Here is a 20,206-nt window from a genome sequence, read left to right as displayed (position 1 = left end):
AACAGTGGAAGCCAAGTCAAGTTTAAAGACTTGATCAGCTAGTTTCTTCCCATTGCATACACTGTATTCTTTCCACAGATACCAGCAAACCTGATGTCATTTGAGTGATGGTGAACTCGGCTTGGGGGACGTTTCTATGCCAAAGCTGCTTGGACTGAAACAGAAGGGATAAAGTGGACAGGTGATGAGCATCTTGTTTCACCTCTCAGATGAAGCTGTGAGGTGCCCTGTGTGTATTTGCTCCAAGTTTGTTGTTCACTGTTGACGTGATGCTGCTGTGAAGATGCGAGTGAGCGTCATGGCCTGGCCCATGTTGGGTTTCCGCTGAAGTGGGAGCACCTTCAGCACATATGCCTGGAGAACAGTGTTAGCTTAAGTGTGCCCAACATCTGTGTTCAGTGTTATTGAGACTCTGTTATGAAACACTAATGATGTGAATAATAACAAACAATTTTCTTAAAATTGCATTTCAACTATCATCTTAAGAAGGAGCAACAGTGATATCTGTTCTGCTCGGAAAAGCTAGTATTGCATTAATATACACATATTAATGCAGTACTGGCTTTTCAGAGCAGGCTAAAGTATGTTCAAAAAGCAAAAAGAACAAGAACACTGGATATCTAATATCTCATGAGAGAAGGAATTGTGTGTATTTTCCCTTTGCTACCTCAGCCGGTAGTAGTCCTGATGTAGTTTTAACTGAGGGATGCTTAATAACATGGGACATAGTGACACTAAAGAAAAATATAATGGTTGAAAACCATAACAATAGCAATGTCCAGTCATTCTCAAAATAACACATTTTCATGCTTGTTTGAACTAAAGCAATTTACTAAAGAAACTAGCTTTTACAATCATGTCCTTGTAAATACTGTATTTATTTTAAATGCTTATTTTGCATATTTGACATACTATATGTGTAAAGGTACTTTCAAGTTCTATCCTCTAGAAGGACATTTTGGAGAAAAAAACTTTTAAATGTATGTCTGACCTGAACACAAATTAGACCAAACAAAGTCTAAACATTATTCGTCTGCTGCATCACAATTTTACCATTAATAAAAGACGATATCACAAACTTCAACATTAATGTAGTATAAAATGCACTGTTTCCTTCAGTATGGACACAGTTTCTTAAATGTATTTCACTGGCTGCGGTTACATGGCTTTCAAAATCTGATAAATATCACATTTTTTGAGTTATAAGATTATGTAAAACTAAAAAGCAAAGTCATCTAATTTCCCTCTGATAACTCACATCAGATTTTGCAGTTTACATTCGAGAAATCTTAAAGGTCCAGAAATCAGATTCTAATCAGATGTTGTGTGCATGAGAACAAGGCCACTAATGCTGTTACAGTCTTTATCTAATCTGAGCCAAAATATTATACCTGCAAAGGCACTGTCAATCATTTAAAATGTCCAGCAGTACTGATTGCTAGATGTCAATGAAAAACATATGAAATGTACTGATCCTATTTTTTCTAACTACAGAGACACCAACAAACAGCCCACATGTTATTTTTGAGGTGCTTGGCTAATTCACTTGGTATGACTGTAGGCTATTACCAGTATTGGAGTTTTAATTTGCTTTGTTTTAATAATAATACATATTTCTAAAAAATGTGTATGACAGTGACTACCGTGTTTTTATTACTATTATCACTTGCTGCTCAAATGAAAGATCTTTCTTCGCAAGATGTGTCAAGAAAATGTTCTAGCAAATGGTCCTTGTTTATGATCAAATGAAAACTATGAAGATGAAAAAAATATATCCAAATGAATCTGTGACTAGGCCTGGGCTGTACAAATGTTCTGCACAGTTTGACTTTTTTATTCTGAGCACTTTTATGAGGCATGTTGCTTCAAATGTTTGTAATCCATTTGAACAGGCCTGTCATTTTGACATCCTGGAACTAAATAATGAAATTGTTAGAGGAAAAATACGTTTTACCATTGAAACTCTCTAAACATTAATAATGCTCTTGGAGCTGTTTTTCTTTTAGCTTTCATTTGGTGTTTTAACCTGCCAATCCAATTACACATGATCTGCTCAGATCTGTGTGTGTTGTAGTGACAAATACTTGTCCATGAAGTATTGCTTTAAAATGTGTTTACATCATTTTTTATTATTTTTATATAGTTTTATAGTTTTAATACACTTTGATATTATCAAGTTCAGTTCATGAGTAGCACCTGTACGTAAGTAAGTTTCTAGTGTCATAAATGAAAACAAACCACTGGATTGTGTTGGAATGTTTTTTGTTTTGTTTTTTCCTTTAATTTATTACATATAGCACTGCTTTTTGTGGTTGTATTTTTCAGTGTCATGATATTGATTCTGAATAAAATGTACAGACAAACCAGTTTGTTTTTAGATCAGCATTAAAAGAATCTGATGAGCATAGTTGAACTGGACACAACAGGTTCACTCCAAGTTAAGTTTTACACATTTTGCAATGATTTAATACTGTACAAACCATTTTAAACAGTACTGTAGTATGAATATATTTGCTATATGCAGTGACATGTTCAACAGTGTGGACATATTGATGTTGGTTCATTGAGAATAATCAAGATACAAAAAGGCCTATAAAACCTATGTTCTAAATCATGCCATCATCTGAGCTATGGCCGACCAAAGGAAGAGCTAAATAAAAGTGTAAGAAAAAGCACCTTTTTTTTTTTTTTTTTTTTTACTTTTACTTAAGTTACTTATGGGCTTCAGAAACCCTAATTTTTGTAGATTGCAGATGAGTTATGACAATAAAAATGCATATACAAACCAGGTCTCTCTATTGTGCAAAGTACCAAGGCCTTAAAGATTATAAACCTGATGTTCAACACAATTAACAATTCATGAGCAATTCACCTAAAAAGCTGTGTCAGGAATATGCCTATAAAATTACAGACATCTTTTGACTGTTAGAGCACAGTTAGTTTGACCAATCAAACATATCGTATACAACACTGCTTCTCTGGCTGCAGTGCACCTGCTGCAGATAAAGTATAATCCTGTATATGTTCAAAATGAAAAGGCACATCACAAAATTAGTCAAACATTTAACCTCAAAGTCCATCAGAAATTGAAGTATAGTTCACATGGTACATGGTACAACTACCATTGTATCAACATTTCTAACTTTAGTAAGGAGCTTCATCTGGGATCTTCTGTAATAAAAAAAAAACGAAACAGTGAACTGATGTCCATATTGACTTCTAGGTTGCAGTTCATAGCTATTTACAGAACTTGTGTTTAAGGCAGGGCCACTTTTAAAATAACTTTTTTTGGCAAATTAGCTACATAATCTGATTGGTTTTGAAATCTAACGTCAAAATCAATGGTCAGTAAAAACATTTGCATTTAACACAGCACTTAAAGTGACGGGGGAAAGCTAATTTGCCAAAAACTTACAACTAGACTAATAATGTACAGGGAGATGCATACAAGTATATTATTGTACAGGGAATTCATTGGTGCATTTATTTAACGAGGACATGATTTGAAGTAATTGTACAAGATAATCCCGAGTGCAAATCCAGGGCGTCAGTAGGAGTGTATTCTTTAGAAATGAATGAGGAAGAAACTGATAAAATGCTAATGCTTTGGTCCATGCATCATCCATCTTGGCTTCAGTTCAGGTTTGTTTATTTCTCAGGAGTCCAGTTTTTTTTTTTTTTTTAAACAGTCTGTGTTCTATCCATTCTCCTTCCATAGCACTAAGTGAATGCTATGGTCGGGCATGCTTGTAGCAAACACCAGCCCTGAGTCATTGCCACCATCCAGACCATTTAACCATGAGGTCACCCCAGCCAGAAAGCTGGACCCTCGTTTGGACTTTCTATAAGCTGGCAGAGGCCAGCGGCCTGAGATAGCCTCTGTCCTTAAATCCATAACATACAGAAAGTGGTTGTCAAAGAGCAAAGCAAACACCTCACCAAAACTCAACAGGGACAGGTTTGCTGGATCTTGGGTTTTAATCACCCTGCAAACAAAATACGTCTTAGGACATGCTTATCATACACATACTTTGTGGTCTTTCATTACTTTACCTGAGAATCTCAAAGCTGGCAAAGTCCCACTGATAAACTCCAAGGTCTGAGCTGCAAATGATGTAGCGCCCATCAAACTGTAGTCGCGGCTGAAGGCTGATGCTGCGGTCCTCAGAAACTGACAGTGTTTTCAGACACTTACAGTTTATCTCACGGCCCAATGGCCAGACCTGAGACATAACAGTTATTACTTTAGCTTATAATTTACAAAACAATTTCAATTAAAGAAACACTAAAGACTGAAACCTTAATTTCATATTTATCAGCACTCAAGAGGATATAGTCCCCAGGACTGTGCACCACAGACTCTACTTCTGTTTTCTGTAGTATCACCTAATGGACAAAGGCATACATGTGTCAAACTTATTTAACCTTCTCCTTGGGGTCGCATAGACTTGAAGAAACATTGGGAAACACTGATTGGGAAAAAAATGCTTCTTCGGGTCTATGTGACCCCGAGGAGAGTGTGAGGGTTAAAATTGTACATTTTAGCATCAAGGTGTTACTGTTTCCTGTACCTTCGTGACCCACTCTGTGTGTCCTGTCAGAGTGTTGAGGCAGATTCCAGTTGACAGGGACCAGATCTTCACAGAAAAGTCAGCTGAACCACTCACCAGCATGTCCACTTCATCATTGTAGTCCACACTGAAGACTGGAAACAAACAACCACAATAATCTTTCACTATACATTATTACAAGTATGGCAGTTACACCATTTTAATGTATTCTATTACACATAATGTACATAAAAGCAATATTTTATAGACCAACCTGCCCCTGTATGACCACGGAATTGCTGAATTCTTGCTCCTGTGCTCCACTCCCAGCAGGCAATGGTGTTGTCAAAGGATCCAGTCACAAGCTTTTGTTCATCAAACTTTACTGTGGCACAAGTGTGCGTTTGGATACCATAAATGCACTGCCCTGTGCGGACATCCCATAACTTTGCAGAAAGGTCGTCTGACCCTGGAAAAAAATAAAATAAAGTATAATATAATATAATTGGTGTCCTGGCACTAGAAACGTATGTAATTAATCACACCACAGTATTATGTAAATGTTATTGTATGAGAAATTATCTTATAAATACAAAAACAACATTAATGATGGTCTTAAATCAACAGAATATCCTGGTGAACATTACTGTGTACCTGTGCATAGAAGGCCGTCCTTATAATAAAGCGCATACACTCGAGCACTATGTCCAATAAGGGATGACGTCTCAAAGGCTTCTTGATCCTTCAATTGCATCATTCTCCGCTTAGCCTTTAGATAGACTCCTTTCCAGTGGGATGCATTTTGGATGGACTCATCAATTCTCCAGCCAAGCTCACGACACACTGTCTGCCAAACCTCTGTACAAGAGCTTATCACCTGAAACAATCATACATCTTAGATTGCAAGAACTTATCTAAGTCTTATAATCACCAATACAAACCTTATTCCACTGTTTGCAAACCAGGCAGCAGGTGAGTAGTGTCTGTGGATCAAGCCAGCGGAGCAGATAGAAGGCTAGCTCCAGAGGAAGCAGGCGCAGGAAGTCACGCTTAAGCAGCGTCTCCAGTCCATTGGACAGATGACGAAGTTGCACAGCACCGCTCAAAGATATGAGCTGGTCCAGAGCCTGGTTACGCTGCTGGTCATTAAGTGTAAGGAAAGTGGCAGAGACTGACTCCAGCCACCCCTCAAAGACCTCCTTCTCCATGGGCACATGAGAGCAACGTGCAACACCTGGAGGAAAGCACCAAAAAGACATATGTGCACCAAAACATTGAGTTCATTGAATGTTGTATGCACACAAATATACATAATTATTTATATAATAATATACATTTGTAAGTTACAGTTAGTAGCCTATGTAAGTTCAAGTCGCACAAATAGTAGAAGCGTTAAGTTAGTAGTCGTGAATCCTAATTTACGTGTGAAGAGTAACCACACAAAATTAAAAGATTAAACGATTAACATCAAACAAAATAAAAACATGCACTTTTTAAGATCCAACACAGATACCTGCATAGTTAGCAACTTTGGTGGCTAACGTTACGTTAGCTGATAATGCGACAACCAATGCCGAGCAATTATAAATAAAAAAAACTACAATGGGATGCATTAACAAAAAAAATCTAAAACAAAACATGTCAAACGAATTAAGCCAACCAACCAGATAGCTGCAGAGCTCCTTTGTTTGCAAAACACTTCACATAACGAAGTTAGCTGGGGTTAGCTTAACTGGATGTCAGCAAGTTGAAAGGATTGTCGGAGCAAGCTAACGTTCACTGAGACGAATCAGGCCGATACTGTTACAGGTTAATAGCTTTTTAAAAAACATAAATAAATATGCATTACGAAGTTGTAAGTTTTAAACAAAAACCTCTTAAATTTTGACAGAACGAAAATCTAATAATGGAAACGGGGTCCATCTTGCCCCAAGAAAGTAGCGTCTACACCCTCAATTTTGTCTAACAGGCGAGACTGCCTAGAGCTATGAGAAGAAGCAACTTATATTTTTGTCATTAATAAGATTTTTTATACAAAATTACCTCTGAAATTATCTAAACCATCTCTACGTCTTTCAACCAGTAAATTATCCACAATCTACCCTCAGAATAATTCCGGGGAATAAAATTAAATATCCAGGTAGTTGCAAATGGATCAATTTTTAAAACTAATCACTCACTCACATTTGTCACTTATCGTAAAATTGGAGTTTGGGCATGTACGATTGGTTTGGTTTGTTCCCACGAAACGATCAAGAGTTAACACAAAGCCTGCTGTAAAAAAAAAAAAAAAAAAAAAAAAAAAAAAAGTTTCTGTAGAATAATCAGCAGAACACTAGAGGGTATGCGCGTGCCGATTTTAAGATACAGCCGCGTCGCAGGTCAAACTTTTGCTTCAAATTATTTTGCTATAATTGAACGTAAAACTTTGGTGCTTAAAATTTCGATTATTTTGACATGTGGGGGTTAGCACAGTTATAGGCTAAATCGGTTGCCTCCCTCCGTTCCTCGTTTTACACTTGAGTCTGAGCTTCTGTGTGAATGACAGCAGGTCTAATTTAATTAGACAGGCTCCATTTTAAGTTTTTTTTTTTTTTTTTTTTTTATTATTTTCGGGTGCTGCACCAGTAGTTTGTCTAAAGAGAATTCCCCAGGGCATAGTGAGGGGGCAAAGCTTTTGTAAAACGAATAATTCACATTTTTGGGCCTGTCTCCAAATCAAATCCACTGGTCTTAAGTGATGTGGGTAACTGCTGTGACACCCTTCTACCTTTTGTGTGTCGACTAGAGTGAAAAATTCCAGCTTGTACTTTCTCTGCATACTTTTCATCTCATGAATTATTCAGGTATATTTCTATAAGCTAAGCCTTTTCTTAGATTTTGTTAGAACGAATACACATTACAAAAAAGAAAAAGGCGTATGCTCTATACAGATTTCGATACCACAATGATAACAAAACACACGTTCTTTAAAAAATTCAACCCAAAATAGTACAGTAGTTTTGTTAAACTAGCCATAGACCGTAGTTCTGATCCTGACCTATTAATGTATTAATTTCAATGTCAATAACTGCATGGGGTGTAAAAAAAATAAATAAATAAAAATAAAACACATAGTGCATAGTTGAAGCCATATGTTACAATAATCTGCAATGCAAATTCTTAATTATGTTAAATCATATATTTTTTTACACCTATTGTATCCCCTTTTCAAGATTTTAAATCAGTGCAGGAAACAAATTTTCCTTAGGCCTACATGGTCATATGTGGTCTTGGCTCTGCAATCACTATGTATGATCACTGATAAAAATAAACATAGAAATAATATGTTCAGGACAAAATATTCCTGTGCATGTGAAGAACATATGACATATCATTGTCTATTTTTATTTTTATTTTATTTTATTAATTTTCTTAAATTTTATTTTATGTATTTATCTAACAAATAGATTCAGTCTTCCACTGATTCCAGTAGGCCTTTAAGGACAGAGAAAGGTTTCAGTTTGCTTATGCACTTAATCCTGGAGACCTGGATAGCCCTCATTCTATAACCATAAAATGCAACATAGGCTGCACAGTCTGTATAAAACTAATGGCAGTAAATAAAGTGCATGTGTCATGTACAAGTGATTGGCTTCAAATAGGGTCTTTTCTGTATCCCCTATATCCGATGTCTTTATTGAGAGCAGGTCACGGAAGCAGGCCAATGAAGGCTGGAGCATTCTTTCTTCAAGAGAGACAGGTCTGTGATTAATTGGTGGAAATTGTATCTTTGTCTATGATCCATTAATTTATGTTAATAATATACCATTTAGTAATAGTTACGTTTCATGTTTTTGTTTGTAGACCCAAGAAATCAATACCCAGATTGATTATACACTTCTTTTAACGTACGTGCATCCAGCAGTGAGTGAAACTAAGGTCATTATTTGGGGCACATTTTCACTGTGGGCATTTGGTTGTGAGGCAGCTGGTGCTGATGGAGGGCGTGGCAGAGGGGTGAGAGAGCACAGAGGGGTAACAAGCCTCTAACAGACCAAGTGATGGATGTCTGACCACTAAGCTGCACTACAAGGGAATTAAAGCTGTTGTAGCCACTAATGATACGCTGAGTGAAAACACGGTCAGGAGTATTTGGACTGCACCTAGAATCAAAATAATAATACAATACTCTATTATAGACAATTCTGTTACACAAGTATAATGTTGTTTACCTTTCTACATACATTTCCTCAACTCAATCAAAAACATTTTTAGGTTCATTTAAATAGCCCATAATGAAAGGAGAGATGATGGTTCTGCTGTCAGTGTCAATTATCCTGGAAAAACTATCATTCAGAAGGTGTGTCCCACTTCAAACCCATAGTTCTAAAGTAGAGCTCATTGTGGATAACATGATTTAATTAACTATAGTATAGTGTCTGCTACTTTATATTGATACTCTATATTTCCTGTCACAAACCAAGTTACAACTAGAATAAATATTTTAAGTGTGTGTTATACATGAATGCATTTATGGTTGAGTGCTAAATGAACTGACTCCTCCATGCCTTGTTCTCTGCATTTATCATCTTGTTGATCCAGACCATGTTTTCATGGTGGCCAGCGGCTCTCACGCCTGATTACACGCTCAGAGTCATGAACAGGGAGAGCTGTAGTCTGAGTGTGAGTCCACTGCTGCATTCATTAGCTCCTCCGTGAGTGTGTGACATGTCTCCAGACACACGGCTGCACATCTCAATTGCACACCATGTCAACTTCTTAGAACTTTAAACTTCTTATTGACCTTTGACCCTGGGGCTCCTCAGTGGACCCCAGTGACAGGACACACCATGGAACTGGGGAAGATTCATCTAAACCTGAAGACACTACTCCTCACAACTATGATGTTCAAATGGGGTGAGTAGAGGCGTTCAATCGAAATATTTATACTAGAGTTTCTATAATGTTCACTAATCAAACTATTTATTATGCATGATGTCATAGCAACATCATAAATTAAAGTACTACTAAGTTCTACTACACATTCTTGGAGGGCAGATCTAGGAGCTCTTACTTCTTATTGAGGGTGCAGGTAGGAATGCCTTTCAGAGATGCCCCATGAGTGGGGCACAAGTGGTGTTTGGTTTGGGTGGTGCTTGTATTGTCCCTACCATGTCAGGAGCCTCAGAAAGACAACAGCTAGTGGGTGATTTATCCTTTTGTCCTTTTAACAAGGATGTGTCCTGTGTTTATATATATATATATATATATATATATATATATATATATATATATATATATATATATATATATATATATATATATATATATATATAGTATTCATTGCCATTTGATATAGGCAAGGGTAATGTAACTGAGACGTTACATTGATATCTATTTGTCTTAACAATTACATGCCTAAACTGTTAATAATAAAGATTGTATTTGTGTTGCTTGTATCTAGTGGGGTATGTCAGATTTGCCACATGACTGGTTCACAATCAGGGGGTGGTCTTCAGTCATGCATGCATACAAACACTGGAAGAGGGGAGCACTCAATGATATCTGTGTTAAAAGAACTCAATACATTATGAAGTTTTAGCAAACCATAAGCCATGACCCACATTTATAATGGCACATTAACTTAACTACTTTGTGATGGGCATAATAATTTATAAGAAGGATCCTGACATCTCCCCTGAGCTCATGCGGCATCCTACTGTGACTTCATTAAACTGAGTTGAGTCAGGTGAATGGGACATCTGCTTCTCAGTCTGATCTGCTCCGTCTCACGTGAGGTTTATGTGTGTCTGTGCAGCTAGGATCAACTATGAGTGAATGTGAGGCCAATCATTTATTTTTGAAGGGGTAGGTATTTGATTTTAATTAATTATTGGTTACTTGCATACACCAAAACCTTTTTCACATTGACTTATTAATATCTGTACAGTCAGCATGTTAATGGATACTTTTTATGGGTAATTTTTAAATAAAATAGATTTTCCTATATTTTTTTAAATAATCAGTTGTAAAATCAGTTAGACAGTTTGAAAGAGTGATCTACTGGCAGTTAAATGTATGAGCCACTGTGTAAATGTCCAAATATAATCAAATGCCTTCCTTTAGTTTAGGCTAATTTGATAGTGTCAGTGTTAGATAGTGAAAGAACTATTCATGAGGACACTATGGTGACACATGCTTGACATGGAAGCTTAAAGTGTAATCTGCGCAGGTATCCTGTCACCAGATTACAAGTGCAATGGGATTGGCCGAGTGAAGCCAGAGGATTACTATAGTGTGGTTCTTTAGGTCACGGAGGGCATGGAACCGGTGGGTGAAAGAGGCACTGGGAAAGTTAAGGAAGAGTATATAGGGGATAAGACATGCTTGAGAACATGCCTGTAAACAACAAGTGTGTTCAATTAGACAGTAGTTTTATTGTAACACATCTTTCTAAAACATCAGGGAGGAAGCTGTCTTAAGATGTCTATTTTAACCTAACCTTCATCTTGAACAAATTTTCAGAAGTTATTTTGGTGCTAGTAACAATTAGGTATTTTAAATCCTGTGATACAACCAAAATGTTTGTATATTCAGTGGCATGGCCTTTCTATAGCTGAGCCATGCTATCACACCATAGTCTACTGTGCTCCACACACATTTGAACAAACAACTCTTAAATTAGGTTTCTTATCAAACAAGCAGTGGATCACCTCACCTCAGTAATGAAATGTTGGCCCTGGCCTTCTCACTCTGAGGACACTTTCTAATAAAGAGACACTTGCGCCACCTGGGCCTGCTCAGTCTGCAGGTGGCTACCACTCAAGGCTGTGGAGAGTAATCTCTACTGCTCAAACATAGTTAGTGTCCACAGTAAACTCAGAGAGAAGTCTGTCTCCGGCACAATTGAAAATGACAAGTGCCTTCTGTTTGAGCAGCGTCACAATCACACTTAAATCTATTGGCATATGAGCTCAGGATCAACCCAAGAGCATCATGCATGTGTGGACTGTAACAGCAATAAAATGGTCAAGCATCGGATTATTTGATTATGTTTCTGTAATAGCTATTGTATCAACTAATAAGCTACCAAGACCAACTAATAGGCTACTCACTGATGCATAATTCAAAATACAAGCACCCGTAATTAAGACTGCCATACTGTTATTAGATATTACATCACAATGGCTGACACACTGCCCTGCTCTAGTTATTGTAATCACTATTTGGTCTCTGCATAGACGCACAGTTGTTCCATTGTTCAACACCAGACAGTAAGCTCAGGTGATTTAGTCCAAATGTGTACCGCCACATATTTCTTTTTACTTCTACAAAATGTGTAGCTGCATTCACCCCATCACATGGCGTCTCGAGGAACGATATGATAATGATATGTTGCTATAACATAAGATACATAGCATAACCCACCAAACTAGCTATAATTGTATTTGATTTGCATAATAATTTATGATGAGAAGGAAAGAAATCAATATTTAGACAAGTACAACTATACCATATGCAAATATGATGTAAAATGATGTAAAATGTTTAAACACTTCTTCTACAGTAAACTGCTATTTTGGGCCTAACCCTCTCTCCCCCTCATTTCTTCAGCCTCACTGAGCATGTGGAACCAGCGCCCTGATCAAAGTTTGGGGTCTGGGGGCGGTGGCATGTGCTCATTCTGACCATTGTTGGAAATGGCCTAATAAAAAGGAATGTGAACTGATTCTAGAGTGGTCAAGCGGCATGGGTTTGTAAGAGGGGATATTGTATGCAAATCTCTGCTTAAGACTAGCCCCTCTTAGTGTTTAGGTGCAACAACGTATGTGGCTATAGTGGGGACAGTGGGGACTCATTGTGAATCATGACAACTAGATAAACAATACTTCTGACCACTTTCTAAGGCCCATGCTAAAGGCTCATACACATTTTTGTTATAATTCCACATTTCTGACAAGGTTATAATCTCTGTAGTGCTACCCACACTAGAGTACCAAGAATAATGACAATGTGTTTATAAAAATGTTAAATTGGCAGCCTAAGTGATTTAAGTCATGTTGTTTATAGAGAAAAAAAGGAATATCTCAGGGGAAAGAAGATGTTACAGCCAGGTTGTTATAAAGCTCATTTACCATTCATGATAAGTGTTGCTTTGTCTTCTGCTCATTGATAAAGCCTGAGTGAAAGGATCGTACATTGTGTTTGTCTACAAATTACACAGATTATCCATTTACATTCAAATCCTTTATGGTATTGTGTATTGTTTTAATAATGAGAAACTAATGAATAATTAAAAAACAAAAAATGCCTAAAAAGTCAAGTTAGACCCTAGTAATGTAGGCTATAAAAATCAAATATATCTATAAATGTAGGAGAAATAAACAATTAACTGCTGAATAGAATTTTAGACAGATCGTTATGGTGGATCTGTGTGTGTAGCATTTAAATAACTTGCCTACTACTAAAACTGTTACCTTTCATGTGTTCTTTCAACAGGGATCCTGTGCACGGCTACATCGGACAAATGTCTTTCAGCCCCATGTCAAAACGGCGCCACCTGTGTGGACACTATGGAGGACTACGCGTGTATCTGTGCCAAAGATGGGGTGCGCTACATGGGCAAGCACTGTGACCAGCTCTACGATGCCTGCTCCTTTGCTCTATGTGACAATTGCCTAAGCACTCCGGGCAGTGCAGAATACCACTGCATCTGCCCTGAAGGTCTGAGTGGAGACAACTGCACTGAGGAGGTGGATGAGTGCCTGAGTAACCCCTGCTCTGCCCCACGCTCTCTGTGTGTTGACCAGTTAAATGGGTACTTCTGTAGGTGTCCAGAGGGCTATGGAGGATATGACTGTAGGACACATGTGACAGACTGCGTAGACAAGCCCTGCGGGAACAATGGGACGTGCTTACTGAGGCCAGAGGGTTTTGAGTGTCAGTGCGCCCCTGGATATGAGGGCAGTACCTGTGAGGACAATGTGAATGAGTGTGCTTCAGAGCCGTGCCAAAACGGAGCCATCTGTCTGGACGGAATAGCAGAGTTTCAATGCTTTTGTGTGCCTGGTTTTCAAGGATATAACTGTGAGATTGACATTAATGAGTGTGCATCACGGCCCTGTGAGAACAATGCCACCTGTATCAATGAAAAGGACCACTATGAGTGCGAGTGCCTGGATGGATTTGCAGGTACCTCACCACAACTAAAGGTTCTTACAGTAAAAATATATTCTCAATTTTGAGCAATAAAACAAAAAGCACAGGGGTGAAATTAATATTAGATAGATATGTTGAATGCCATACTATGAAACATTACCAGCAAAGTTGCAAACAGTTGCCTATTACCACTAGAAAAGTTTGCCTCACATACTATGTTGGCTTCATAGTTCCATCTACCACTTATATCTATGTCATAATTATGTAATTATTGTTAGGATACAGTCAGTAAAATTATTAGTGGAGTATTCTACGTATTATAACACTGCTTTGTTCAGCTCCTCTGTCTTTTGTTTGTTCCTGATAAAAAGACACACTGTTTTAGTAAGATGCTTTTGGGTGTCAGGAGTCTTATCTTGACTACCGATAGTGTTTAAAACACTTACGTCTTGGTATTCTCACAGTCCCTTCTGCTTAGTGTCAGTGACTTCTATAAGGGTTAACAGGTCAGCATTCCTGAACTACATATTTATCTACACTGATATATACATGGACACTGATACATGGACTAAAATACTGACCAGTGGTTTCTTTCAGCATGGTAAAATGACTTAAAATATATTTACTGATATTTGCCTCAACAGGTGTGAATTGTGAGGTAGAGATAGATGAGTGTGAATCAACCCCCTGCAGAAATGGTGCCACTTGTCACAACCTAATCGGCATGTACTCCTGCGAGTGTGTGCCCGGGTTTGACGGCATCGATTGTGAGATCGACCTGGATGAGTGCGAGAGTCAGCCCTGTCAGAATGGAGCCATTTGCCACGACATGGTCAACAGGTCATTTTCACACACCTCAACATTCTGTTTATTTTTTTTATTTTATTACATTAAAAATGTATATATTAAATAAGTAATGATAATGCAGTAGGCTTTTGATGCTCAAAATGGAATGGGAAGCAGTAAGACTAAATGCATTGTGGTCATGTGCTAGAATTTGTTGATTTTACTATTTTAAATGGGGGGGCATGCCTATAAAACTCTATGTGAATATTATTGCTTTTTAGAAAAAAAAACATACTTCCAATATTTATCTATAGATTAATTAGTCCTTTCAACAGACAATCATCACTTCTTTGGACTGAATAATGGCAACACTTTCTAAAGCAATTTTGAAAACACATTTGTTGATTTATACTGACAAACAAGTCACTCTGTGTTTGTTTTGTGTGAATAGGCTCAATAATGACAATTATATTAATCATAAATCAGGTTAGGAAATCATCAGTATGGCAGTTAAAAGGTAAATTCTACCATAGAATTTTGACCTGTCCTCCAGCTCAGTTTTAAACTCTGGATACTCAAGAATGCTATGATGTCAACCCAACCTATCTCCTCAAGAACTGTCAATACGCACACACTACTTTCCTATATCCATAGGTTTCAGAATGAAAAAAATAGGAGTGTTTGTATGGAGACAAATAATTAAAAAAATATAAAATCTTTTGAATGGGGAAAAAGCCCTCAAAATGTTACATATAACAGGAAGCTGAAACCTGTGAATAGGCAAACTGGGGAAAATGTCTTGCTCAAGGACCCAACAATAGTATGCACTGGGCAAACCACTAACTTTCTGGTTTGTGGACAAATGGTTCAGCAGCTGAGCCACTGCTGTCCACATTTTTTAAAGTGTTACACTGTTTTTTCTGTTTCTTACAGTTATGCCTGTGACTGCACTGACACTGGTTTTGAGGGTGATCACTGTGAAGTGGACATCCCTGAGTGTGAGTCCAATCCCTGTCAACATGGAGCAACTTGTCAGGAGCAAGTTAAAGGGTACATCTGTAACTGTTGGCCAGGTATACAGGCTATTCTGTGCTTACAAAAAAAAAAAAAGTATATATATTTATATATATATATATATATATATATATATATATATATATATATATATATATATATCTTTCAGGCTACGAAGGGACCAACTGTGAGGTGGATATAGATGAGTGTGCGGAGCAGCCTTGTGAAAATGGTGGGGAGTGTTTTGAGCGCTCTGATCCATCTCATTGGGAGATGGACTGGGAGCTGAGTTTTGCAGATGCATCTGGATACATATGCCAGTGTCAGCCAGGATTTGCAGGTATAAGATCAAACTGTTGCAATCGAGTTTCATTTCTGAATGATGCTTTAAGGTTCCTGTGTCTTTCCCAGGAGAGAACTGCTCTGTGAACATCAATGAGTGCGAGTCTGAGCCCTGTCAGAATGGAGGGGCATGTTTGGACCAAGTCAATGGCTATACCTGCACCTGTACTCCTGGGTTTTTAGGTAAAAGCTGGGTAATATGCACAGAAACATGATTTAAATCAGTAAATATACTATGTGTTGGTGTTTTTAGTGAAGTACGATTCTGTTCAAAGTGCACATTGTAAACAATTCATTGTAAACAACTGAAATACGGACTGATAAACTAATACCTGAATATCATGCATTTCAAAACATATTTTAATTCAGTTGTGACAGATTGTGGAGCCCTAGTTCTTTGCCTAATTCACTATACCTATTTTGCAGGTCTTCAATGTGAGTTGAACATCAATGAGTGTGAGAGCCAGCCTTGTCAGAATGGAGGCTGGTGTGAAGATGGCAGAGCATCCTACACCTGCCACTGCCCCAACCCAGAGCCTGGCGAGCTGCCCTGGGGAGGAGAACATTGCCACATCCGGCTGCATGGATGTATTGAGCACCAGTGTCAGAACGGTGCCACCTGTAGTCCATGGCTGGATGGTGAGGAGCATGTGCACACCTGTCTCTGTCCACACGGCTTCTATGACCAGCACTGCTCTACCAGGACCACCTTCTCCTTCTCCAGCCCAGGTCTCATTCACCTTGAGCTGCAGTTGGAGGAGAGGGAGAGGAGAGAGGTGGAGCATTTGAATCATCATGGGATTGGAGTACAGCTGCGTTTCAGGACTACACTACCTAACATGCTCTTGTTCTTTAGAGGGGATGAGGAAAACTACTTGTTATTAGAGATAGTTAATGGTGGTCTTTACGCCAAAGCTTTTTCTGAGGACTCTGAGCTGCATGTAACATTTTCTGAGCTTGTCAGTGATGGAGATTGGAGGGACGCCCATGTGATTTTAGACGATCAGGGTCTAGTTCTGATTGTCAAAGGTCCTGGATGTGACCGAGACGGATGCAAAGTTATTGATGATGGAGCAGATGAACCACGCTTTGAGCCCTCTTCAGCGTTTTCTCATGTTTATGTGGGCGGGGTCCCTGCGGAACTTCTGGACATAACTGTTGCCAAGACATCTTTTATTGGATGTATGGAGGACTTGATGATTGACTCTAAAGCCATTCTGCCCCAGAGTCTCCCAGACAACCAGGAGGTTGAACTGGGCTGCAGTAAGACCACCTGGTGTGAGCCGGACCCTTGTAGTAGCCATGGACAATGTGTGGACATGTGGACCAGCTATTACTGTGAGTGTCACAGGCCATACTATGGAGACAGCTGCTCTGAAGGTAATCATCACAGCTTCATGGATACCAGTTAATTACATATTTAGATAATAATATAATAATAATAATATCATAATTAACAAGCTTTTGGTATCTTTTTTGCAGAATACGCCTCATGGACATACAACCATGAAAACATTCTAAGTTTCAGTGCATATGAAATTAATAAGAACCATGGCAGCACTTTCAATGTCTCTTTCTTCCTGAGATCCTTAAAGCCAAATGGCCTTCTGCTCCAACTGAGGAGACCCTCCCAACAGAACGAGGGGGAAGTGTACTTCTCTATTTACCTGGGCATGGGCCGGGTATTTGTCAGCTCTTTGTCCAGCAGCATCCCTCTGACTGCACCCATATTTGTGACAACTGGAGAGAAGCAGTTTTTACATGTTGTTGTGCAGCAGAATAAGGTTATCTTTGAGCACGCAGGCCTCCGTTACAGCATTGGAAAAATCCCTGAGGTCAACATCAGTGAAGGAGACTGGGTCTATGTAGGAGGACTGCCTGAACTCTGGAGCTCAGACAAATGGGGTGGACATTACAAAGGCTGCCTGCAGGACCTACGTTTGGGCTCTGTTCATCTAGAAATGGGACAGTGGAAATATTCCAATCAAGAAGATGTGTACATTTCAAACAGCAATGAAAATATCAAAGAAGGATGTATCAGTGATGACACGTGTAAGGTACATACTGTAGTTTGAGCCTTAAAATTTATATTTCATGGTAAATTACATATGTAAGATTTGTTTTATATTCAGTATTATATAGCCATACTTACATTCTCTTTCAGACAAAGCCATGTCATAATGGTGGCAAGTGTACCATCTCATTCAATGATTTTACTTGCTCGTGCCCAGAGGAGTACAAAGGCAAGACCTGTGAAACCCGAGTGTGGTGTGTAAGTGGTCCCTGTGTCAATGGTGGTCACTGTGTGGACCTTCCAGATGGATATGAATGTAAGTTCATCGTTTTCAAAGGAAATGATCATGAAAATGTCTAACTATTTTGCTGTACTTTGTACTCATACTGTCTGTGTTGTTTATTAGGTGTGTATAATGCTACATTTGAGAACAATGCGGTGCAGTACAGTGCAGGTGGATCCCTTGCTGAACCTGTTTCCAATATCTACATTGAGTTTAGGACTCGCTCAGAAAACGCAGTCCTGCTGCGTGCTGCTCGAGGTGGGGACATGCTTATGGTTGGTGTGCTGGACTCTTCGGTGCGGTTAGAGATCCAGCTCGGGAACACTGTAGAGGCTTTGATTCTGTCTGGACTGCGGCGTGTGGATGATGGACAGTGGCACAGAGTAAACATTTCAATGCCAGATCAAAAAAGGAAAGTCTCCCCGTGGGTCATCACTGTAGATGGCATCACAGACACCAGTAGCTCCCCAGAAGTGACCGGCCGCCTGTACTTCCTCAATCACAAGAGCACCACTCTAGCTATAGCTCAGAGCTTTACCGGATGTATGGGAGCTGTACGGATTGGTGGAGTCTACCTTCCCTTTGTCGATGATTACAGAGCTCCTCAGCCATCCCAATTTCATTTAGTGGGGAAACCAAAGATTCACTTGGGCTGCACTAGCACTCCAGTGTGCGACTCAGACCCCTGTCTCAATGGCGGCACTTGTCAGGACCTCTTTAATAAGTTTGGCTGCGTGTGTGACTCTGGTTGGGAGGGGGAGCAGTGTGAGCGGGACACTGATGACTGTGTGTCTCAACCCTGCATTCATGGGAGCTGCATGGACTACTTAGCTGGATTTGAGTGCCAGTGTCACCCGGGATACGTAGGCAGACTCTGTGACGAAGACATAGATGAATGTGAACATCACGCCTGTCTGCATGGTGGTACGTGTCAGGACGGTCCGAACACTTACACCTGTGTATGTCCCCATGACTACAGTGGCCCCCTTTGCCAGTAAGCTAAGTCTATTACTTAAATACAGCAAAAATCGAGTAGTAATATCTGTAATAATTAAATATTTTTCTCACCAGATGGAGATATCCTCCAGAGCAGTGTGGTCGTGATGTCCTCTGTTTGAATGATGGCATTTGCCATGATGGTCTGTGGGGCGCTAACTGCACCTGTATGCCAGGTTTTACAGGCATCAGGTAAGAGTATGGTGCAGTTCACTCATTTAAAATAATGATTTTCAGAGCGTTGTTATGAGGCTGATAAGTAGGGCACATTTTCATTATTTTTCCCCAAATTATATGCTTTGAAATTATTATATACTCACCTGTTGTCTAAAATTAGGAAACATAACAATAATTTTTAAACATATACACAGCCACTTTTCACTAACTAGAGAATAGTCTAGTCACAGTCTGTGCTGTGCCCCCACTCACACAAAGTGTTCAAATAAAGCTTCATGCATTTTCTTCAATGAGGTGGTCAAAATAATTATCTATTTCTACTGATTATTATTATTATTAGAGCACACTTGAACATGTTCTGTTCTGCAGGTGTGAAATGGAAATAAATGAATGTGAGTCAAATCCATGTCGAAATGGTGGTTCTTGTTTGGATCATTTCAACATGTTTGTCTGTGAATGTCCATCTGGTTTTAGTGGACCAACTTGTGACACAAATGTAAGTGTTATTATCTTGACAAGTTTTTGATACTTTCATGAAAAAAATTACAACTACCTTTTTCCCCCTTCAGAAACTGGCTCACAAACAGGGTGTGCCGTGGCTGCTGGTGGCCATCCCACTGCTTTGCCTCTGTGTTCTGATTGTAATCATTGGACTGACATTTATGGTGATGACAGCAAGGAAGAAGCGCCAGTCAGAGGGAGCCTACAGCCCCAGTGCCCAGGAGTTAGCTGGAGCCCGTCTTGAGATGGGCAGCATGCTCAAAGTGCCCCCAGAAGAGAGGCTTATTTAAGAGACAGTGGTGTAAACACAGCTGAGCAGGTGCACAGGATTGGGACTCAAAGCGCCTCTCATATTTGTTGTGTTATACACCCCCTTGTGGTGAGGTACTCATCCACTGGTGC

The 20,206-nt window shown here is 39.1% G+C and overlaps 3 protein-coding genes across 3 annotated transcripts in view; 2 read left to right on the top strand and 1 right to left on the bottom strand.

The window, feature by feature from the left end:
* The window catches only part of LOC110161652 (ras-specific guanine nucleotide-releasing factor RalGPS1), a 29,968-nt gene extending 27,605 nt beyond the window's left edge, over positions 1–2,363 (top strand). Inside the window, exon 20 of the mRNA XM_020926444.2 lies at positions 79–2,363. Coding sequence (XP_020782103.1) covers positions 79–108 — 30 coding nt within the window. The 3' untranslated portion in view covers positions 109–2,363. The remainder of the gene's footprint in view (positions 1–78) is intronic.
* Positions 2,364–2,677: 314 nt separating this feature from the next.
* On the bottom strand, positions 2,678–6,816 carry fbxw2 (F-box and WD repeat domain containing 2). Its single transcript, XM_020926397.2, has 8 exons — positions 6,215–6,816; positions 5,492–5,784; positions 5,205–5,427; positions 4,825–5,019; positions 4,572–4,705; positions 4,300–4,386; positions 4,054–4,223; positions 2,678–3,986 (listed from the first exon to the last, which is right to left on the bottom strand). Exons 2-8 carry the CDS (start codon positions 5,756–5,758, stop codon positions 3,698–3,700), a joined length of 1,365 nt encoding a protein of 454 aa, XP_020782056.2. The 5' UTR covers positions 5,759–5,784; positions 6,215–6,816; the 3' UTR covers positions 2,678–3,697.
* Positions 6,817–9,382: 2,566 nt separating this feature from the next.
* crb2a (crumbs cell polarity complex component 2a) lies at positions 9,383–20,094 on the top strand. The gene is made up of 13 exons (XM_020926715.2): positions 9,383–9,449; positions 13,032–13,724; positions 14,336–14,531; positions 15,411–15,550; positions 15,661–15,831; positions 15,903–16,016; positions 16,260–17,213; positions 17,316–17,890; positions 17,998–18,163; positions 18,254–19,124; positions 19,202–19,318; positions 19,673–19,799; positions 19,873–20,094. Exons 1-13 carry the CDS (start codon positions 9,383–9,385, stop codon positions 20,092–20,094), a joined length of 4,413 nt encoding a protein of 1,470 aa, XP_020782374.1.
* The last annotated feature ends 112 nt before the right edge of the window (positions 20,095–20,206 follow it).

Source organism: Boleophthalmus pectinirostris, unplaced genomic scaffold, assembly GCF_026225935.1.
Source record: "Boleophthalmus pectinirostris isolate CB_2022bp ecotype Guang Dong unplaced genomic scaffold, ASM2622593v1 HiC_scaffold_18, whole genome shotgun sequence".
Lineage (NCBI taxonomy): Eukaryota > Metazoa > Chordata > Actinopteri > Gobiiformes > Gobiidae > Boleophthalmus > Boleophthalmus pectinirostris.
Note: the sequence above shows the minus strand (reverse complement) of the source record. Positions and strands in the feature narration are given on the sequence as shown.